The sequence below is a fragment of the Balaenoptera musculus genome, chromosome 2, assembly GCF_009873245.2.
Source record: "Balaenoptera musculus isolate JJ_BM4_2016_0621 chromosome 2, mBalMus1.pri.v3, whole genome shotgun sequence".
NCBI classification, from domain to species: domain Eukaryota; kingdom Metazoa; phylum Chordata; class Mammalia; order Artiodactyla; family Balaenopteridae; genus Balaenoptera; species Balaenoptera musculus.
The window spans coordinates 88,965,944-88,983,689 of record NC_045786.1 but is presented as its reverse complement, the minus strand read 5'-3'; the positions used below and the strand labels follow the sequence as shown (position 1 = coordinate 88,983,689).

The following is a 17,746-nucleotide window of genomic DNA, read 5'->3' as shown; positions in this document are numbered from 1 at the left end:
GGGCTCAGTAGTTGTGGCTCGTGGGCTCTAGAGTGCAGGCTCAGTAGTTGTGGCGCATGGGCTTAATTGCTCCGCGGCATGTGGGATCTTCCTGGACCAGGGCTTGAACCCATGTCCCCTGCATTGGCAGGTGGATTCTCAACCACTGCGCCACCAGGGGAGTCCGACAGTGTTGAAAAGAAGTCGTGAGAGAGGACATTCTTGCCTTGTACCTTATCTCAGTGGGAAAGCTTGGCATTTCTCACCACTAAATATTATGTTAGCTATAGGGTTTTTTGTAGAGTTTATTTCGTTGAGGAAGTTCCCCTCTATTTTCAGTTTACTGAGAATTTTTATTCTGAATGGGTGTTGGGATTTGCCAAATGCTTTTCCTGCAGTTATTGATAAGCTCATGCAATTTTTTTTTCAGCCTGTTGATGGGTGGATTACATTAATTGATTATTGTGTGTTGAGCTAGTGCTGCATGCCTGGGATATATTCCAGTTGGTTGTGGTTTATAATACATTTTACACATTGTTGGATTCAATTTACTAATATTCTGTTGAGGGTTTTTGCATCTTGGCTCATGAGAGATATTGATCTGTAGTTTTCTGTTCTTGTAATGTCTGTCTGGTTTTGATATCACAGTAATGTTAGCCTCATAGAATGAGTTAGGTAGTATTCCCTCTGCTTCTGTCCTCTGAAAAAGATTGTAGAGAATTGGTTTAATTTTTCCCTTCAATGTGTGGTAGAATTCACTAGTGCACCCATATCAGCCTGGTGCTTTCTGTTTTGGAAGGTTATTAATTACTAGTTCAATTTCTTTAATAAATACAGGCCTATTCAGATTGTTTCTTATATGAGTTTTGGCAAATTGTATGTTTCAAGGAATTGGTCCATTTCATCTAGGTTTTCAAATATGTGGGCATTGAGTTGTTCATATTATTTCTTTATTACCTTTTTAATGTCCATAGGATCTGTAGCGAGTCCCCTCTTTTATTTCTTTTTTTTTTTAATTGGAGTATAATTGCTTTACAGTGTTGTGTTAGTTTCTGCTGTACAACGAAGTGGCTCAGCTATATGTACACATATATTCCCTCCCTCTTGGACCTCTCTCCCACCCCCCACCTCCCCATCCCACCCATCACAGAGCACCGAGCTTAGCTCCCTGTGCTATACAGCAGGTTCCCACTAGCTATCTGTTTTACACATTGTAGTGTATATATGTCAATCCTAATCTCCCAGTTCATCCCACCCTCCCCTCCCACCCCCCCCTCCCCCACCACGTCCACATGTCCGTTCTCTATGTCTGCGTCTCTGTTCCTGCTCTGGAAATAGGTTCATCTGTAGCATTTTTCTATATTCCACATTTATGCGTTAATATACGATATTTGTTTTTCTCTGACTTACTTCACTCTGTATGACAGACTCTAGGTCCATCCACATCTCTACAAATGACCCAATTTCGTTCCTTTTTATGGTTGAGTAATATTCCATTGTATATATGTACCACATCTTCTTTATCCACTCATCTGTCATTGGACATTTAGGTTGTTTCCATGTCTTGGCTGTTGTAAATAGTGCTGCAGTGAACATTGGGGTACATGTGTCATTTTGAATTATGGTTTTCTCAGGGTATATGCCCAGTAGGAGGATTGCTGGGTCATATGGTAGTTCTGTTTTTAGTTTTTTAAGGAACCTCAGTACTGTTCTCCATAGTGACTGTATCAATTTACATTCTCACCAACAGTGCAAGAGGGTTCCCTTTTGTCTACACCCTCTCCAGCATTTATTGTTTGTAGATTTTTTGATGATGGCCGTTTTCACTGGAATGAGGTGATACCTCATTGTAGTTTTGATTTGCATTTCTCTAATGATTAGTGATGTTGAGCATCTTTTCATGTGCCTCTTGGCCATCTGTATGTCTTCTTTGGAGAAATGTCTATATAGGTCTTATGCCCATTTTTTGATTGGGTCGTTTGTTGTTTTGATATTGAGGTGCATGAGCTGTTTGTATATTTTGGAGATTAATCCTTTGTCAGCTGCTTCGTTTGCAAATATTTTCTCCCATTCTGAGGGTTGTCTTTTCGTCTTGTTTATGGTTTCCTTTGCTGTGCAAAAGCTTTTAAGTTTCATTAGGTCCCATTTGTTTATTTTTGATTTTATTTTCGTTACTCTAGGAGGTGAGTCAAAAAAGATCTTGCTGGTTTATGTCAAAGAGTGTTTTTCCTATGTTTTCCTCTAAGAGTTTTATAGTATCTGGTCTTACATTTAGGTCTTTAATCCATTTTGAGTTTATTTTTGTGTATGGTGTCAGGAAGTGTTCTAATTTCATTCTTTTACATGTAGCTGTCCAGTTTTCCCAGCACCACTTATTGAAGAGGCTGTCTTTTCGCCATTGTATATTCTTGCCTCCTTTATCAAAAATAAGGTGACCATATGTGCATGGGTTTATCTCTGAGCTTTCTATCCTGTTCCATTGATCTATATTTCTGTTTTTGTGCCAGTACCATACTGTCTTGATTACTGTAGGTTTGTAGTATAGTGTGAAGTCTGGGAGTCTGATTCCTCCAGCTCCATTTTTCTTCCTCAAGATTGCTTTGGCTATTCAGGGTCTTCTGTGTGTCCATACAAATTTTAAGATTTTTTGTTCTAGTTCTGTGAAAATGCCATTGGTAATTTGATAGGGATTGCATTGAATCTGTAGATTGCTTTGGGTAGAATAGTCATTTTCACAATATTGATTTTTCTGATCCAAGAGCATGATATATCTCACCATCTCTATGTATAGTATCGTGTCATTTGCAAACAGTGACAGTTTTACTTCTTCTTTCCTGATTTGGATTCCTTTTATTTCTTTTTCTTCTCTGATTGCTGTGGCTAAAACTTTCAAAACTATGTTGAATAATAGTGGTGAGAGTGGGCAGTCTTGTCTGGTTCCTGATCTTAGTGGAAATGGTTTCAGTTTTTCACCATTGAGAACGATGTTGGCTGTGGGTTTGTCATATATGGCCTTTATTATGTTGAGGTAAGTTCCCTCTATGCCTACATTCTGGAGGGTTTTTATCATAAATGGGTGTTGAATTTTGTCGAAAGCTGTTTCTGCATCTATTGAGATGATCATATGGTTGTTCTCCTTGAATTTGTTAATATGGTTTATTACACTGATTGATTTGCGTATATTGAAGAATCCTTGCCTTCCGGGGATAAAATCCACTTGATCATGGTGTATGACTCTTTTAATGTGCTTTTGAATTCTATTTGCTCGTATTTTTTTTTTTTTTTTGGAGGAGCGCAAGTCAGACATATGAAGTGAAAAAACCAATATGTGTAATTTTCAAGATCCATTTTTCATTTATAGTTAAGAAACTATAGACAAACTATTTGCTAGTGTTTTGCTGAGGATTTTTGCATCTATGTTCATCAGTGATATTGGCCTGTAGTTTTCTTTTTTTGTGTCATCCTTGTCTGGTTTTGGTATCAGGGTGATGGTTGCCTTGTAGAATGAGTTTGGGAGTGTTCCTCCCTCTGCTGTATTTTGGAAGAGTTTGAGAAGGACAGATGTTAGCTCTTCTCTAAATGTTTGATAGAATTCACCTGTGAAGCCATCTGTTCCTGGACCTTTTGTTAGTTTGTTTATTTATTTATTTATTTTTGGTTGTGTTTGGTCTTCGTTGCTGCGTGCGGGCTTTCTCTAGTTGTGGCGAGTGGGGGCTACTCTTCGCTGCGGTGTGCGGGCTTCTCATTGCAGTGGCTTCTCTTGTTGTGGAGCACAGGCTCTAGGTGCGCGGGCACCAGTAGTTGTGGCTCATGGGCTCTAGAGCACAGGCTCAGTAGTTGTGGTGCACAGGCTTAGGTGCTCCGCGGCATGTGGGATCTTCCCGGACCAGGGCTTGAACTCGTGTCCCCTGCATTGGCAGGTGGATTCTTAACCACTGCTCCACCAGTGAAGTCCCTCCTGGGCCTTTATTTGCTGGAAGATTTTTAATCACAGTTTCAATTTCAGTGTTTGTGATTCATCTGTTCATATTTTCTATTTCTTCCTGGTTCAGTCTTAGAAGGTTGTGCTTTTCTAAGAATTTGTCCATTTCTTCCAGGTTGTCCATTTTATTGGCATATAGTTGCTTGTAGTAATCTCTCATGATCCTTTGTATTTCTGCAGTGTCAGTTGTTACTTCTCCTTTTTCATTTCTAATTCAGTTGATTTGAGTCTTCTCCCCTTTCTTCTTGATGTGTCTGGCTAATGGTTTATCAATTTTGTTTATCTTCTCAAAGAACCAGCTTTTAGTTTTATTGATCTTTGCTATTGTTTCCTTCATTTCTTTTTCATTTATTTCTGATCTGATCTTTATGATTTCTTTCCTTCTGCTAACTTTGGGGGGTTTTTTGTTCTTCTTTCTCTAATTGCTTTAGGTGTAAGGTTAAGTTGTTTATTTGAGATTTTTGTTGTTTCTTGAGGTGAGATTGAATTGCTATAAACTTCCCTACAGAAGTGCTTTTTTTGTGTCCCATAGGTTTTGGGTCATCATGTTTTCATTGTCATTTGTTCTATGTATTCTTTTCTTTCTTCTTTTGATTTCTTCACTCAGACTGGGGGGAGGGAGTGGTACGGAATGCGGGGAGAGCCTGCGGTGGCAGAGACTGGCGTGACGTTGCAACAGCGTGAGGCATGCCATGTATTCTCCCATGGAAGTTGTCCCTGTATCACGGGACCCTACAGTGGCGGGCTGCACAGGCTCCCAGGAGGGGAGGTATGGATAGTGACCTGTGTTTGCACACAGGCTTCTTGATGGCTGCAGCAGCAGCCTTAGCATTTCATGCCCATCTCTGGTGTCCCTGCTGATAGCTGTGGCTCGCATCTGTCTCTGGAGTTCGTTTAGGTGGTGCTCTGAATCGTCTCTCCTCGCGCACCCTGAAACAATGGTCTCTTGCCTTTTAGGCAGGTCCAGACTTTTTCCCGGACTCCCTTCCGGCTAGCTGTGGTGCACTAGCCCCTTCAGGCTGTGTTCACGCAGCCAACCCCAGTTCTCTCCCTGGGATCTTAACTCTGAAGCCCGAGCCTCAGCTCCCAGCTCCCGCCCGCCCCGGCGTGTGAGCAGACAAGCCTCTCAGGCTGGTGAGTGCTGTCAGCACTGATCCTCTTTGCAGGAATCTCTCTGCTTTGCCCTCTCCACCCGTGTTGCTCTGCTCTCCTCCGTGGCTCTGAAGCTTCCCCCCCTGCCCCCCCCCCCGCCTCCAATCCCCACCAGTGAAGGGGCTTCCTACTGTGTGGAAACTTTTCCTCCTTCACAGCTCCCTCGCAGAGGTACAGGTCCCGTCCCTATTCTTTTGTCTTTGCTTTTCCTTTTTTCTTTTGCCCTACCAAGGTACGTGGGGAGTTTCTTGCCTTTTGGAAAGTCTGAGGTCTTCTGCCAGTGTTCATTATGTGTTCTATAGGAACTGTTCCACATGTAGATGTAGTTTTGATGTATTTGTGGGGAGGAAGGTGATCTCCACGTCTTACTCCTCCACCATCTTTCCTCATTTCTTTTTATTTTATTTTTTATTTTTATTTATTTTTTTTTTTAAAGTTTTTTTTTTTTAAACTTTTTATGTATGTATGTATGTATGCATGGCTTTGTTGGGTCTTCGTTCCTGTGCGAGGGCTCTCTCCAGTTGTGGCAAGCGGGGGCCACTCTTCATCGCGGTGCGCGGGCCTCTCACCATCGCGGCCCCTCTCGTTGCCGAGCACAGGCTCCAGACGCACAGGCTCAGTAATTGTGGCTCACGGGCCGAGTTGCTCCGCGGCATGTGGGATCTTCCCAGACCAGGGCTCGAACCCGTGTCCCCTGCATTGGCAGGCAGATTCTCAACCACTGCGCCACCAGGGAAGCCCTCTTTTTATTTTTTATTTTATTCTGCAGCAGTGATTTCCACCATTCTTTCTTCCAGCTTGCTCATTCTTTCTTCTGCCTTAGTTATTCTGTTGGTGCTTCCTTCTAGTGTATTTTTCATTTCAGTTATTGTATTGTCCATTTCTGTTTGTTTGTTGTTTAGTTCCTCTAGGTCTTTGTTAAACATTTCTTGTATCTTCTGAATCTGTACGTCCATTCTTTTTCTGAGATCTTGGATAATCTACACTATCATTACTCTGAATTCTTTTTCAGGTAGATTGCCTTTCTCCACTTCATTTAATTGTTCTTCTGAGGTTTTATCATGTTCCTTAGTGTGGGATATGTTTCTCTGCCGTCTCATTTTATCTAACTTCCTGTGATTGTGGTGTTCATTCTGCAGGCTGCAGGGTTGTATTTCTTCTTCCTTCTGCTGCCTGCTCCCTGGTGGATGAGGCTGTCTAAGAGGCTTGTGCAGGCTTTCTGGTGGGAGGGACTGGTTACTGCCCACTGGGGTGTGGAGCTGGGTCTTGTCCCTCTGTTGGGCAGGGCTGGGTCATGCTGTGTGTTTAGTGGGCAGCTTTGTGCTCAGGAATACTTTAGGTAACCTGTCTGCTGATGGGTGGGGCTGTGTCCCACCCTGTTGGTTGTTTGGCCATGGGGTCCCAGTAATGGAAGCTTCAGGTTGTTGGGTGGGGCCAGGTCTTGGTGAGAAATTGGTGGCCTCCAGGAAGGCTCACACTGATGAGTACTCCCCAGAACTACTGCCGCCAGTGTCTTTGTCCCTGCAGTGAGCCACAGCCACTCCTGCCTCCACTGGAGACCCTCCATTATTGGCAGGTAGGGCTGGCACAGTCTCTTTTGAGGTCACTGCTTTTTTCCCTGAGTCCTGGTGCGCATGAGACCTTGTGTGTGCCCTCCAAGAGTGGAATTTCTGTTTCCCCAGTCCTGTGGAATTCCTGTGATCAAACTGGCCTTCAAAGCCAGGTTCTCTGGAGACTTCTTCTCCTGTTGCCAGAAACCCAGGCTGTAGATGCTGATGTGGGGTTCTCCCTCCTGTGGGAGAACTTCTGTGGTATAATTATTTTCCAGTTTGTGAGTCATCCACCTGGCAGGTATGGGATTTGATTTTATTGCGATTGTGCCCCTTGTACCATCTCCTTGTGGCTTCTTCTTTGTCTTTGGATGTAGGGTATCTTTTCGTAGCTTCCAGCGTGTTTTTGTTGATGGTTGTTCAGCAGTTAGTTGTGATTTTTGGTGTTTACGTAAGAAGAGGTGAGCTCACTTCCTTCTACTCTGCCATCTTGTCTTTTTGTCCGGAAACTCCAGTCTTAGTGAGACAGGTGTAATCTGGTCAGCAACAACTCCATGAATCTGGGATTATATCTGAATAAACTGGATGCTTGTTGGTCCTTTTAAGAAAGTGTCCCTGGAAAAGGTGTGAGTAGTAAGCACAGAAGGTTCTCAAGAGCACCACTCACCTTGTGCTGTTTATTACAGTGGATATGACTCAGGAACAGCCAGATGGGATAGATGCATCAGGCAAGGCATGGGGAAAGGGCACGGAGCTTCCATCTCTCTCTGAGAGCATCACTCTTCTAGCATCTCTCTGTGTTCACTGTCTCAGAAGTTCCTAATTTGCTTTTCCTTTGATGGATAACTTCCCAGGGTACATAATTCTAGGTTGGGTTTTACTTTTCTCTCTACACTCTAAATATTTTCACTCTCTCCTTGCCTGCATGGTTTCTGAGAAGATAGATTTAATTTCTATCTTTGTTCTCTGTAGGTAAAGTGTTTTTTCCTTCTGGCTCCTTTCAGGATTTTATCTTTGATTTTTCTGTAGTTTGGAAATGAATTGCCTAGTTGTAGGTTTTCTTTGTTTGTTTTCATTTTTGTTTTTGCATTTATCTTGCTTGATGTTCTCTGAGCTTTCTAGATCTGTGGTTTGGTGTCTGACACTAGTTTGGGGGAATTTTCAGTTATTATTTCAAATATTTCTTCTATTACTTTTTTTCTTCTTTTTCTTGTATTCCCATTATTTATATGTTATACTTTTTTAGTTAACTACGTTCTTCGTTATTCCGTTCTATTTTTTGTCTTTTTCTCCTTGCTTTTCAGTTTTAGAGATTCCTGTTGAGATATCCCCAAGGTCAGAGATTCTTTCTTCAGCCATGTCCAGTCTATTACTGAGCCCATCAAAGGCATTCTTCATTTCTATTATAGTGTTTTTGATCTCTGGCATTTCTTTTTGGTTCTTTCTTAGTATTTACATCCCTCTGTTGACATTGCTTATCTGTTCTTTCATGGTATGTATTTTATCCATTGGAGCCCTTAGCATGTTAATCACAGTTGTTTTAAATTCTTTTTTTTTTTTTTTTTTTAATTAATTAATTTATTTTTTATTTTTGGCTGTGTTGGGTCTTCGTTTCTGTGCGAGGGCTTTCTCCACTTGCGGCGAGCGGGGGCCCCTCTTCATCGCGGTGTGCGGGCCTCTTACTGTCGCGGCCTCTCCCGTTGCGGAGCACAGGCTCCAGATGCGCAGGCTCAGTAGTTGTGGCTCACGGGCTCAGTCGCTCCGTGGCATGTGGGATCTTCCCAGACCAGGGCTCGAACCCGTGTCCCCTGCATTGGCAGGCAGACTCCCAACCACTGCGCCACCAGGGAAGCCCGTTTTAAATTCTTAGTGTGATAATTTCAACATTTCTGCCATGTCTGGTTTTGAAGCTTGCTCTGTTTCTTTAAATTGTGTTTTTTGCTTTTCAGTGTGTCTTGTAATTTTTTCTTGATAACTGGACATGATGTACCAAGAAAAAGTAAATGTTATAAATAGGTCTTTAGCAATGTGGTGGTGAGATGTTGGGGGAGGGGAGCATTCTGTAGTCTTGTTATTAGTTCTCAGTCTCTGACTGAACCTATGTCTTTGGACTGTGAACTTCACAAGTGTTTTAGTTTTTTTCGTCTCTCCTTAGGTTGGACAAGATGGCAAGAGTGGGCTGCTGTTGGGTATTTCCCTTCCCCAGGTCAGTTAGCCTCTGACAATACCCTAGCAGGTTAGGCTCTGGTTAACTAATTTCTCCTGAGGGCAGGCCTGTTAAGAAGAACAGAGTGCTCTGGCCTATCTCAAAATTCTTCCTTTTCTCCTCTCCCTGCTAGAAGCATGAGGAGATTTTTCTCTGATATTTACTTTGAGGGCCTGGTCAAGCTCCTGGATATAAATCTTACAAAATTGTGGGGGTGAGGCCCCCTTGAGGTTTCTTTTTTTTTAAGATTTTATTTTTAGAGCAGTTTTAGTTTCACAGCAAAATTGAGAGTAAGTTACAGAGATTTCCATCCCCTGCCCGACACATGCATAGCTTCTTCCATTATCAGAATCACTCACCAGAGTGGTACGTTTGTTACCAAGGATAAACCTACCTTGATACATCATAATCACCCCAGATCTGTAGTTTACCTTAGGGTTCACTCTTGGTGTTGTTCGTTCTTTGGGTTTGTACAAATGTATAATGACATATATCTGTCATTATAGTGTACAGAGTATTTCACTGCCCTAAAATCCTCTGTGCTCTGCTTTTTCATCCCTTATCACCCTCACCCCTTGCAATCACTGATCTTTTTTGTCTCCATAGTTTTGCCTTTTCCTGAATGTCAGTCATGTATTTGGAATCATACAGTATGTAGTCTCATTCAGGTTGGCTGCTTTTTTTAGTAATATGCATTTAAGGTTCCCCCATGTCTTTTCATGGCTTAATAGCTCATTTCTTTTTTAAAAAATATTTTTATTATGGATCTTTTGTTATTTAGATCATTTCAGCAAAAAGATTAAGGCTAAGTTACAGTGGAACTGCCATTGACTAAGTAATGTGAGAGATCTACTTTTCTCCAACTACCAGTCTTTTTACTTTTTTCAGAGTTCAGTCACCACAGGTCAAATTCTTTTGGAGATAAATGTCAGTTTTAATAATATATGATATCAGGCTTTAGTTCTGTTTACAGTGCTATAAATATCGTTGTGACAAAAGATTTAGAGGACTTTGAAATTGGCACATTACTTATAATATTTTAATACTATAAAAGTTAATAATGAATGTTAAATTTACCAAAGACTTCTGGAGGAATCTTTGGTAAATTTAACCAGTATTTAACCAAGTATATAACAAGTATACTTGGTTTTGTTTTATACCTCACTGTTAAGCTAAAGTGGTAAAATTTAAGTTAAAAGGAACTAGTTACAGTCTTTTTAAGGCCATGGGCCAGAGATCATTTCAAATTTTTGGTCTTCATATTAGGTTTCATAGTAGTACAGTTTAAGTGTAGTTGATTTACAATATTATATTATTTTCAGGTGTACAACATGGTGATTTAAAATTTTTATAGATTATACTCCATTTATAGTTACTATAAAATGATGGCTGTATTCCCTGTGCTATAAATATATCCTTGTAGCTTATTTATTTTGTACAAAGTGGTTTGTACCTCTTGACCTCCTACCCCTATCTTGCCCCTCCCCTCTTGACCTCTCCCACTGGTAACCACTAGTTTGTTCTCTATATCTGTGAGTCTGTTTCTGTTTTGTTATAGTCATTCATTTGTTTTATGCTTTAGATTCCACATGTAGGTGATATAACAGTATTTGTCTTTTTCTGACTGATTTATTTCACTAAGCATAATAGCCTCCAGTTTCAGTCATGTTGTTGCAAATGGGAAAACTTCACTTTTTTATGGCTATGTAGTATTACATTGTATACATATATATATATATATATATATACCACATCTTCTTTATCCATTCGTCTTCTGTTGATGAACTTTTAGGTTGCATCCATATCTTGTCTATTATAAAAAATGCTGCTATGAACATTGGGGTGCATGTATTTCTTTTTTTTTTTTTTTTGGCTGCACTGGGTCTTTGTTGCTGCGTGCAGGCTTTCTCTAGTTGCAGTGAGCGAGGGCTACTCTTTGTTGCAGTGTGTGGGCTTCTCATTGCGGTGGCTTCTCTTGTGGAGCATGGGCTCTAGGTACACGGGCTTTGGTAGTTGCAGCACACTAGCTCAGTAGTTGTGGCACGCGGGCCCTAGAGCATGTGGGCTTCAGTAGGTGTGGTGCATGGGCTCAATACTTGCGGTGCACAGGCTCTAGGGTGCATGGGCTTCAGTAGTTGTGTTGCGCAGACTCAGTAGTTGTGGCTCACGAGCTCTAGAGCACAGTGTCAGTTGTTGTGGTGCACCCTGATGATCTAACCTTTTCATTTGTGCCTGTTGGCCATTTCTATGTCTTCTTTGGGTCCTCTGCCCATTGTTTAATCAGATTATTTTGTTTTTGATGTTGAGTTGTATGAGCTGTTTATATATTTTGGATATTAATCCGTTATTGGACATATCATTTGCACAAATCTTCTTCCCTTCAGTCAGTTGCCTTTTCATTTTGTTGATGGTTTCCTTTGTTTTGCAAAAGCTTTTAAGTTTGATTAGGTCCCATTTGTTTATTTTTTACTTTTGTTGCTCTTGCCTGAGGAGACACATCCAAAAAATATTGCCAAGACCAATGTCAAAGAGTGTAGTACCTGTGTTTTCTTCTAGGAGTTTTATGGTTTCAGGTCTTACATTAAAGCCTTTAATCCATTTTGAGTCTGTTTTTGTATATGGTGTGAGAAAATATTCTAGTTCCATTCTTTTACATGTAGCTGTCTAGTTTTCCCTGGAGTTTTTAACTCTCAGACTTGTGTACACTGAACCTCCAGCAATTGGTCAATTACAGTTCAGGCTTTCCTACCCTGGTGCTGGTTCCCATGATGGTTTCCACTTCTAAGTCTGCTCCAATAAGCCATGACTTCTTGCATTTGCCTGTCTATCTCTCCAATATTAGGCTCAGCAGTTTCTACTGTGCCCTCGTTTCTCTTAAGGATCCTAGAAGAGTTGATTTTTCAGTCTGTTCAGCTTTTTACTTGATAAGACAGTGCAGTGACTTTCAAGCTCTTTAAATTTGGAACTGGAAACTGGAAGTTCTGAACTACTTTTTTAAAATAAAAAAATAATGCATAAAAAAGTAGGGTATGTATATGATTTAAAAAAGTAAACTATATGGAAGGCCATGCAATGAAACATTTAAGTCTCTTTCCTATCCTGGACCTTAGTTCTCCAGGCCTTTTCCCTAGAGAAAACCACTGTTAATAGTTTCATGTGTATTCTTCCATAGGTAATCTCAGCAATTACAAATGTATGTGTATATATTTTGTAAAAAAGCAAATGGAACCATATTCAACATGTGCTGGACCTTGTTTTTGCTTCTTGTATCTTAGAGTTCATGTCATATCAGCACACAAAAATCTATTTCTTTTTTTATGACTGCATAATATTCTGCTAGATATGTATGTCATAATTTATTTAACACCCCTCACCTCCTCATGATGAACATTTATGATGTTTCCAGGCTTTTAATTAAAATCAGTGTAGGGACTTCACTGGTGGTCCAGTGGGTGAGACTCCATGGTTCCATGGCAGGGGGCACGGGTTTGATCCTGGGTTGGGAAAGTTCCACATGCTGCACAGTGTGGCGAAGAAAAAAAAAAAATCAGTGTAGCCATGTATATACATCTTTGCAATGTGTGAATATATCTGTGAGATAGATTACTAGACGTTGTTTCCTTGATATTAATAAATACATATAACTTTTATGAGTATAACATGATTTTTTCCCCCACTCCTTTAGAAAGAAGCCTAAGAAGAAAGAAAATGGGACTGGATGTAGAAGGTCAATGCGATTACTAAAAGTTGACCCTTCAGGAGTTTCATTACCAGCAACTCCAACCCAGCCAATATTAGTAGCAGATGAAAATGTAAGAAAGAGTGCAAATACAATATATTAACCAATAAAATACTCAAAAATTTGAAGTGTTTGAAAGTAGAGTAAAAAGTCATTAAATTATGTTTAATTTGTACTTCATTAATTTAATACTTGGCTGTTGTATGGTTTAATGAGTAAGATTTCAAACTCGTAAAAGACTGGCTTGGATTCTATATTTCTGCAGACTTACCCTGTGTGGGATTGTGGGTAAATTCCTTAGTCTTTTTGAGCCCCAGTTTCCCCATTTTTAAAATGGCAACAATAGCAGAAACCTCTCAGAGAGGTGTTGTGAGGGATAAATGAAATAGCATCTATAAAGTTTCTTACATTATATTAAGGACTTAGTAAGCAATAAATGGTAGTTATTAATATTATTAGTAATAAATAATATATGTCAATAGTGATGGGGTTCTCTTACTGTAGTTTAATTTTATGCTATCAGTGAGTGGAAAGAGTTTTATTTACCAAATTTATTGTCTAAATAAGATTATGAGTATATTTTTTATTCAGGAGCACCTACTGTTTTTAATACTTTGTATCTAAGTGCTTAATTATAAATTGGAAGATTAGCCTGGTGCTTTGAGAGCTAATTGCAAATTAAGTTGCTAGGGGAAGAGTAGCTTTCAAATTTTTTTGAAGCCTCCAACCATCCATGATAAGAAATACATTTACATTGAACCCATTCCACACACACACACACACACACACACACACACACACACACACACACACACAACTGAAACAAAACTTTTGTGAAATGATACTTATCCTTACTACGTGTGATACACTTTTGTATTTCCTAGTCTGTTCTTTTCTCATTCACTAAAACACACTGTTGGTTGTAATGTATTAAAATGATTTCACGACCTATGGGTTACAACCTGTGATTTAAAAAACACTGACATACAGAAAGAGAAAGACAAATATCATATGATATCACTTAATATGTGGAATCTAAAATATGGCACAAATGAACCTATCCACAAAACAGAAACTCACAGAAATTGAGAACAGACTTGTGGTTGCCAAGGGGGGAGGCGGTGGGGGAGGGAAGGACTGGGAGTTTGCGATTAGCAGATGTAAACTATTATATATAGGATGGGTAAACAACAAGGTCCTACTGTATATAGCACAGGGAACTATATTCAGTATCCTGTGATAAACCATAATGGAAAAGAATATAAAATAGAATGTCTATATGTGTATAACTGAGTCACTTTGCTGTACAGCAGAGATGGACACAACATTGTAAATCAACTATGCTTCAATTTAAAAAATAAAAAATAAAAAACACTGACATAGAGTAATAACTTTGAGGTATGAAATTGAACTGATCTGAATCAATTCCCAGCAACTTCAGGTATTGGCAGTGGAACTTTGGACAAATTAACTTCTCTAAGTTTCATTCCACTGTCTTTATAATGTGATATCTCATTCACTGGATTATTAAGGGGATTAAATGAGATAATACATGTTATTACTTTACAGTATACTTGGCATTCATTCATTGAGCAACTGTTTTTGAATGCTAACTATGTGTCACCACTGTTGTTCGTATTGAAAGTAAAGTAGTAAGAAATCTTAAGCTTACATTCTAGGGCAGAGCGACAACCAACTTTTTTTTCTTATTTTTTATAACAGCCTTTGTTACCTCCTGGGCCTTTAGAAATGACTTCTGAAAATCGAGATGATAACAGTGAACTATTTAAAGGATTTCTGCAGACTTGGGCAGAAGTGAGCAAGGTATCACTTGGGAGGGTAAGCCCAAGCTTTTAGAATCATCTGTTAAGCAAATTTTAGTACATATATTAACTTAGTGCTTTGGTTTCTCCCATTGTTTCAGACAAGAAGTAAAAACACTGAGAAGGCGTTATCTAGCATTAAAAGGTGAGTTAAAATTCCTTGCCTTTGTTTTATATTTTCTGAGATCTTTATAACTTAAAGACTATATACCATTACAGGAAATTTGAAAATGAGGTGTGAAAAATTATCCATCATATTTCTACCCTAACAACTGTTGTTTTTGTATATTTCCTTTCGTGTATCACCATATGCAATACCACTAGGATATAAGCTTCATGAATGCATGGATTTTGTCTCAGTAACCAGAAAAGTGCATTTCACATAGTATATATTCATTCAGTGTTTAATAAATGAGTGAAATCACATACATTTTTACTTTGTTATGTTCTAATATATGTACAGTTTTGCATTATGCTTTTCTATTAACATTGTGGTTGCATGTTACTAGAGTCTTCAAATTTATTGAATAATTGCATAATATTTGATTCAGCAGGTAGAATTTACTTAACCTCCTCTTACTCCCTTGGTATTTGGAATTGTTTTCTATTTAGTTTTGAGTGTTTGTATGTGTGTTTGTTGAAGTTTATATTGTGATAGTGGATTATTTCCTTAGGATAGATTCCAGAAGTGAGATTAATGTGTCAGATATTATGGACATTTTCATGGCTTTTAGGACATGCTAGATTGTTTTCCAAAATCTTTTTTAAAAATTTCTGAAAATCTTAAATGAATTTACTTCTGCTGTTAGCAATATATATGAATGTATGTTTAACTGCAGCCTCCTGGCTTTTATAAGTGAAAAATAGTACCCCATTGTTTAATTTGATTTCCTTGGTTGCCAGGAAGTTGAATATTTTCCCACATTTACTAATTGTGATTTTACTTTTTCGAATCATCTTTTACTTGTTTTGACTACTGAGTTTGGTTTTACTTCTAAAATTTAACTTTTTAATCTTCTCAGCTACAAAGCCAATTTAAATGGCATGATCATTAGTGAAGATACTGTTTATAAAGTTACCAAAGGCCCAATATTCTCAGTGGCTCTCCATCCATCAGAAATTAGAACTTTGGTGGCAGCTGGGGCCAGATCTGGACAAGTTGGACTTTGGGATTTGGTAAGTTATTATTAATTGTTTTGAAGATATTAACATTTGAAGCAAATAGTCTGCGAAAGAATAGCCTAGAGCCATGTGTTTCTAGATGTTACTTGAGATTTATAGTTTTGTGCTTTGTGATTCCAAATTTTAGAAACCTAGAGGAATTTAAATTTGCTTTGTAGAACTTTAATATTTTTAGCTTGAATATCTTTAGTCATCTGGGCATAAATTCCTGCCAGGAAAGTTTATTACAGCTTTAAATGTGTATATGAAAAGATCATACAAAGTTCTTAGGCTTCTAATTATGTTTAAAATACAGTTTCCAAGCTGGATCAAAATATCTTCCCAAGGATCTGCTTAGGATGATCCTAGTAATTTTTTTTTAAATTTATTTATTTTTTATTTATTTTTGGCTGCATTGGGTCTTCATTGCTGCGCGTGGGCTTTCTTTAGTTGCAGGGAGCGGGGGCTACTCTTTGTTGCAGTGCGCGGGCTTCTCATGGTGGTGGCTTCTCTTGTTGCAGAGCACGGGCTCGAGGCACGCAGGCTCAGTAGTTGTGGCACATGGGCTCAGTAGTTGTGGCTCGTGGGCTCTAGAGCGCAGGCTCAGTAGTTGTGGCGCACGGGCTTAGTTGCTCCGCGGCATGTGGGATCTTCCCGGACCAGGGCTCGAACCCATGTCCCCTTCATTGGCAGGCGGATTCTTAACCACTGCACCACCAGGGAAGCCCCCTAGTCATTTTTTGATGAGTCAGAAACAGATATTGAATTTCATTCATTGTACATATAATAATGCATTGATTGCTTTCAGTGTTTACAAAATTGAGAAAAGCCAAGTTAATGTTCTCTGAATTTATTTTTTAATTGGGGAAGTAGAACAAAGACCTGAAAAATGCCATAAGGACAATTAATGGAGATGGAGAAATCATGGTGACTTGCAGTGGGTTGGGGTTAATAAATAAAATGGATCTTGTAAGTGAGAAGAGAATAAATGAAAACCAAATTCTCTCTTATTTTGGGAGCATAGGTTCTCCCTTATTTTGATAAGATGTGAGTGGGGGTAGGAGGTGAAAGGATTTGGTAAAGAAAACAGAAGCAGAGAAGTGGGAAGAGGACCAGAAATAGTATAAGGTTGTATAAGCTAAGAGATGAATTTCAAGCATGGGAGTTTGACAGGGCTTTTTTTTAGATGAGTTAAAAAGAATGGGAACAGAAAAAGGGCCATTAGTTTTGAAAATAGGGTATCAGAAGTGAGTTGAGAGCTTCAACAATAAGGTAAGAAAGGAACACAGACTTTAGGAGATTAAAAAAAGTATGGGGTGGAAGAAGAAATGGAATCAATGGATAGACTATTTGTTGAAGAACTTAGAAAAGGAAAAATAGAGAATTAATATAGTCAAGTGAAGATCTTTTCAGGGTGTGTTGAAGATATGTAGAAAAGTCCCTTTGTCATGTCTTTTCTGGTGACTCCAAAAATCTGTATTATTGGGTCTCTGTAGTCCAATATTTTTATCAACTTTCTAATTTTTCAGGACACCTGGCTATCTCATTAACAGACTGAGCAAGTCTAAAACCATTATCTTGGCTATCCTGTGCTCACTTCGCAACTCCCCTAGTTTTTTTAAAAAAAGTTTAGCTTTATTGAGGTATAATTTATATTTTATAAAATCTACACATTTAAAATGTACAGTTTAATAATGATTTTTAATAAGTTTATTGAGTTGTGTAAATATCACCATAATTCAGTTTTAGAACATTTTCATCATTCCTATAAGATTCCTCATGGCTACTTACATTTAATCCCTGTTTCTACCCTTATCCCCAGGCAAATCTCCACAAATTTGCACTTTTTGGACATTTCATATAAATAGAATCATAAAATATGTGGTCTTTTATATTGGCATTTTTCTTTTAGCATAGTTTTTTTAAAAAAATAATTAATTTATTTATTTTGGCTGTGTTGGGTCTTAGTTGAAGCATGTGGGGTCTTTGTTGAGGCATGCGGGATCTTTTGTTGAGGCGTGCAGGATCTTTCATTGCAGCGTGGGCTCTTTGTTGCGGTGCGCAGGCTTCTCTCTAGTTGTGGCATGTGGGTTTTTCTCTAGTTGTGGTGTGCAGGCTCCAGGGCTCGTGGGCTCTGTAGTTGTGGCACATGGA

General features: G+C 39.0%; 1 protein-coding gene across 5 annotated transcripts in view; it reads left to right on the top strand.

Annotated features, from left to right (window-relative positions):
- The window catches only part of WDR76 (WD repeat domain 76), a 61,821-nt gene that overhangs the window by 22,861 nt on the left and 21,214 nt on the right, over positions 1-17,746 (top strand). For all 5 annotated transcript variants that reach the window (XM_036841675.1, XM_036841676.1, XM_036841677.1 and 2 more), the window contains 4 exons: positions 12,555-12,681; positions 14,331-14,432; positions 14,533-14,576; positions 15,454-15,607. In XM_036841675.1, the coding sequence (XP_036697570.1) occupies positions 12,555-12,681; positions 14,331-14,432; positions 14,533-14,576; positions 15,454-15,607 (427 nt within the window). The remainder of the gene's footprint in view (positions 1-12,554; positions 12,682-14,330; positions 14,433-14,532; positions 14,577-15,453; positions 15,608-17,746) is intronic.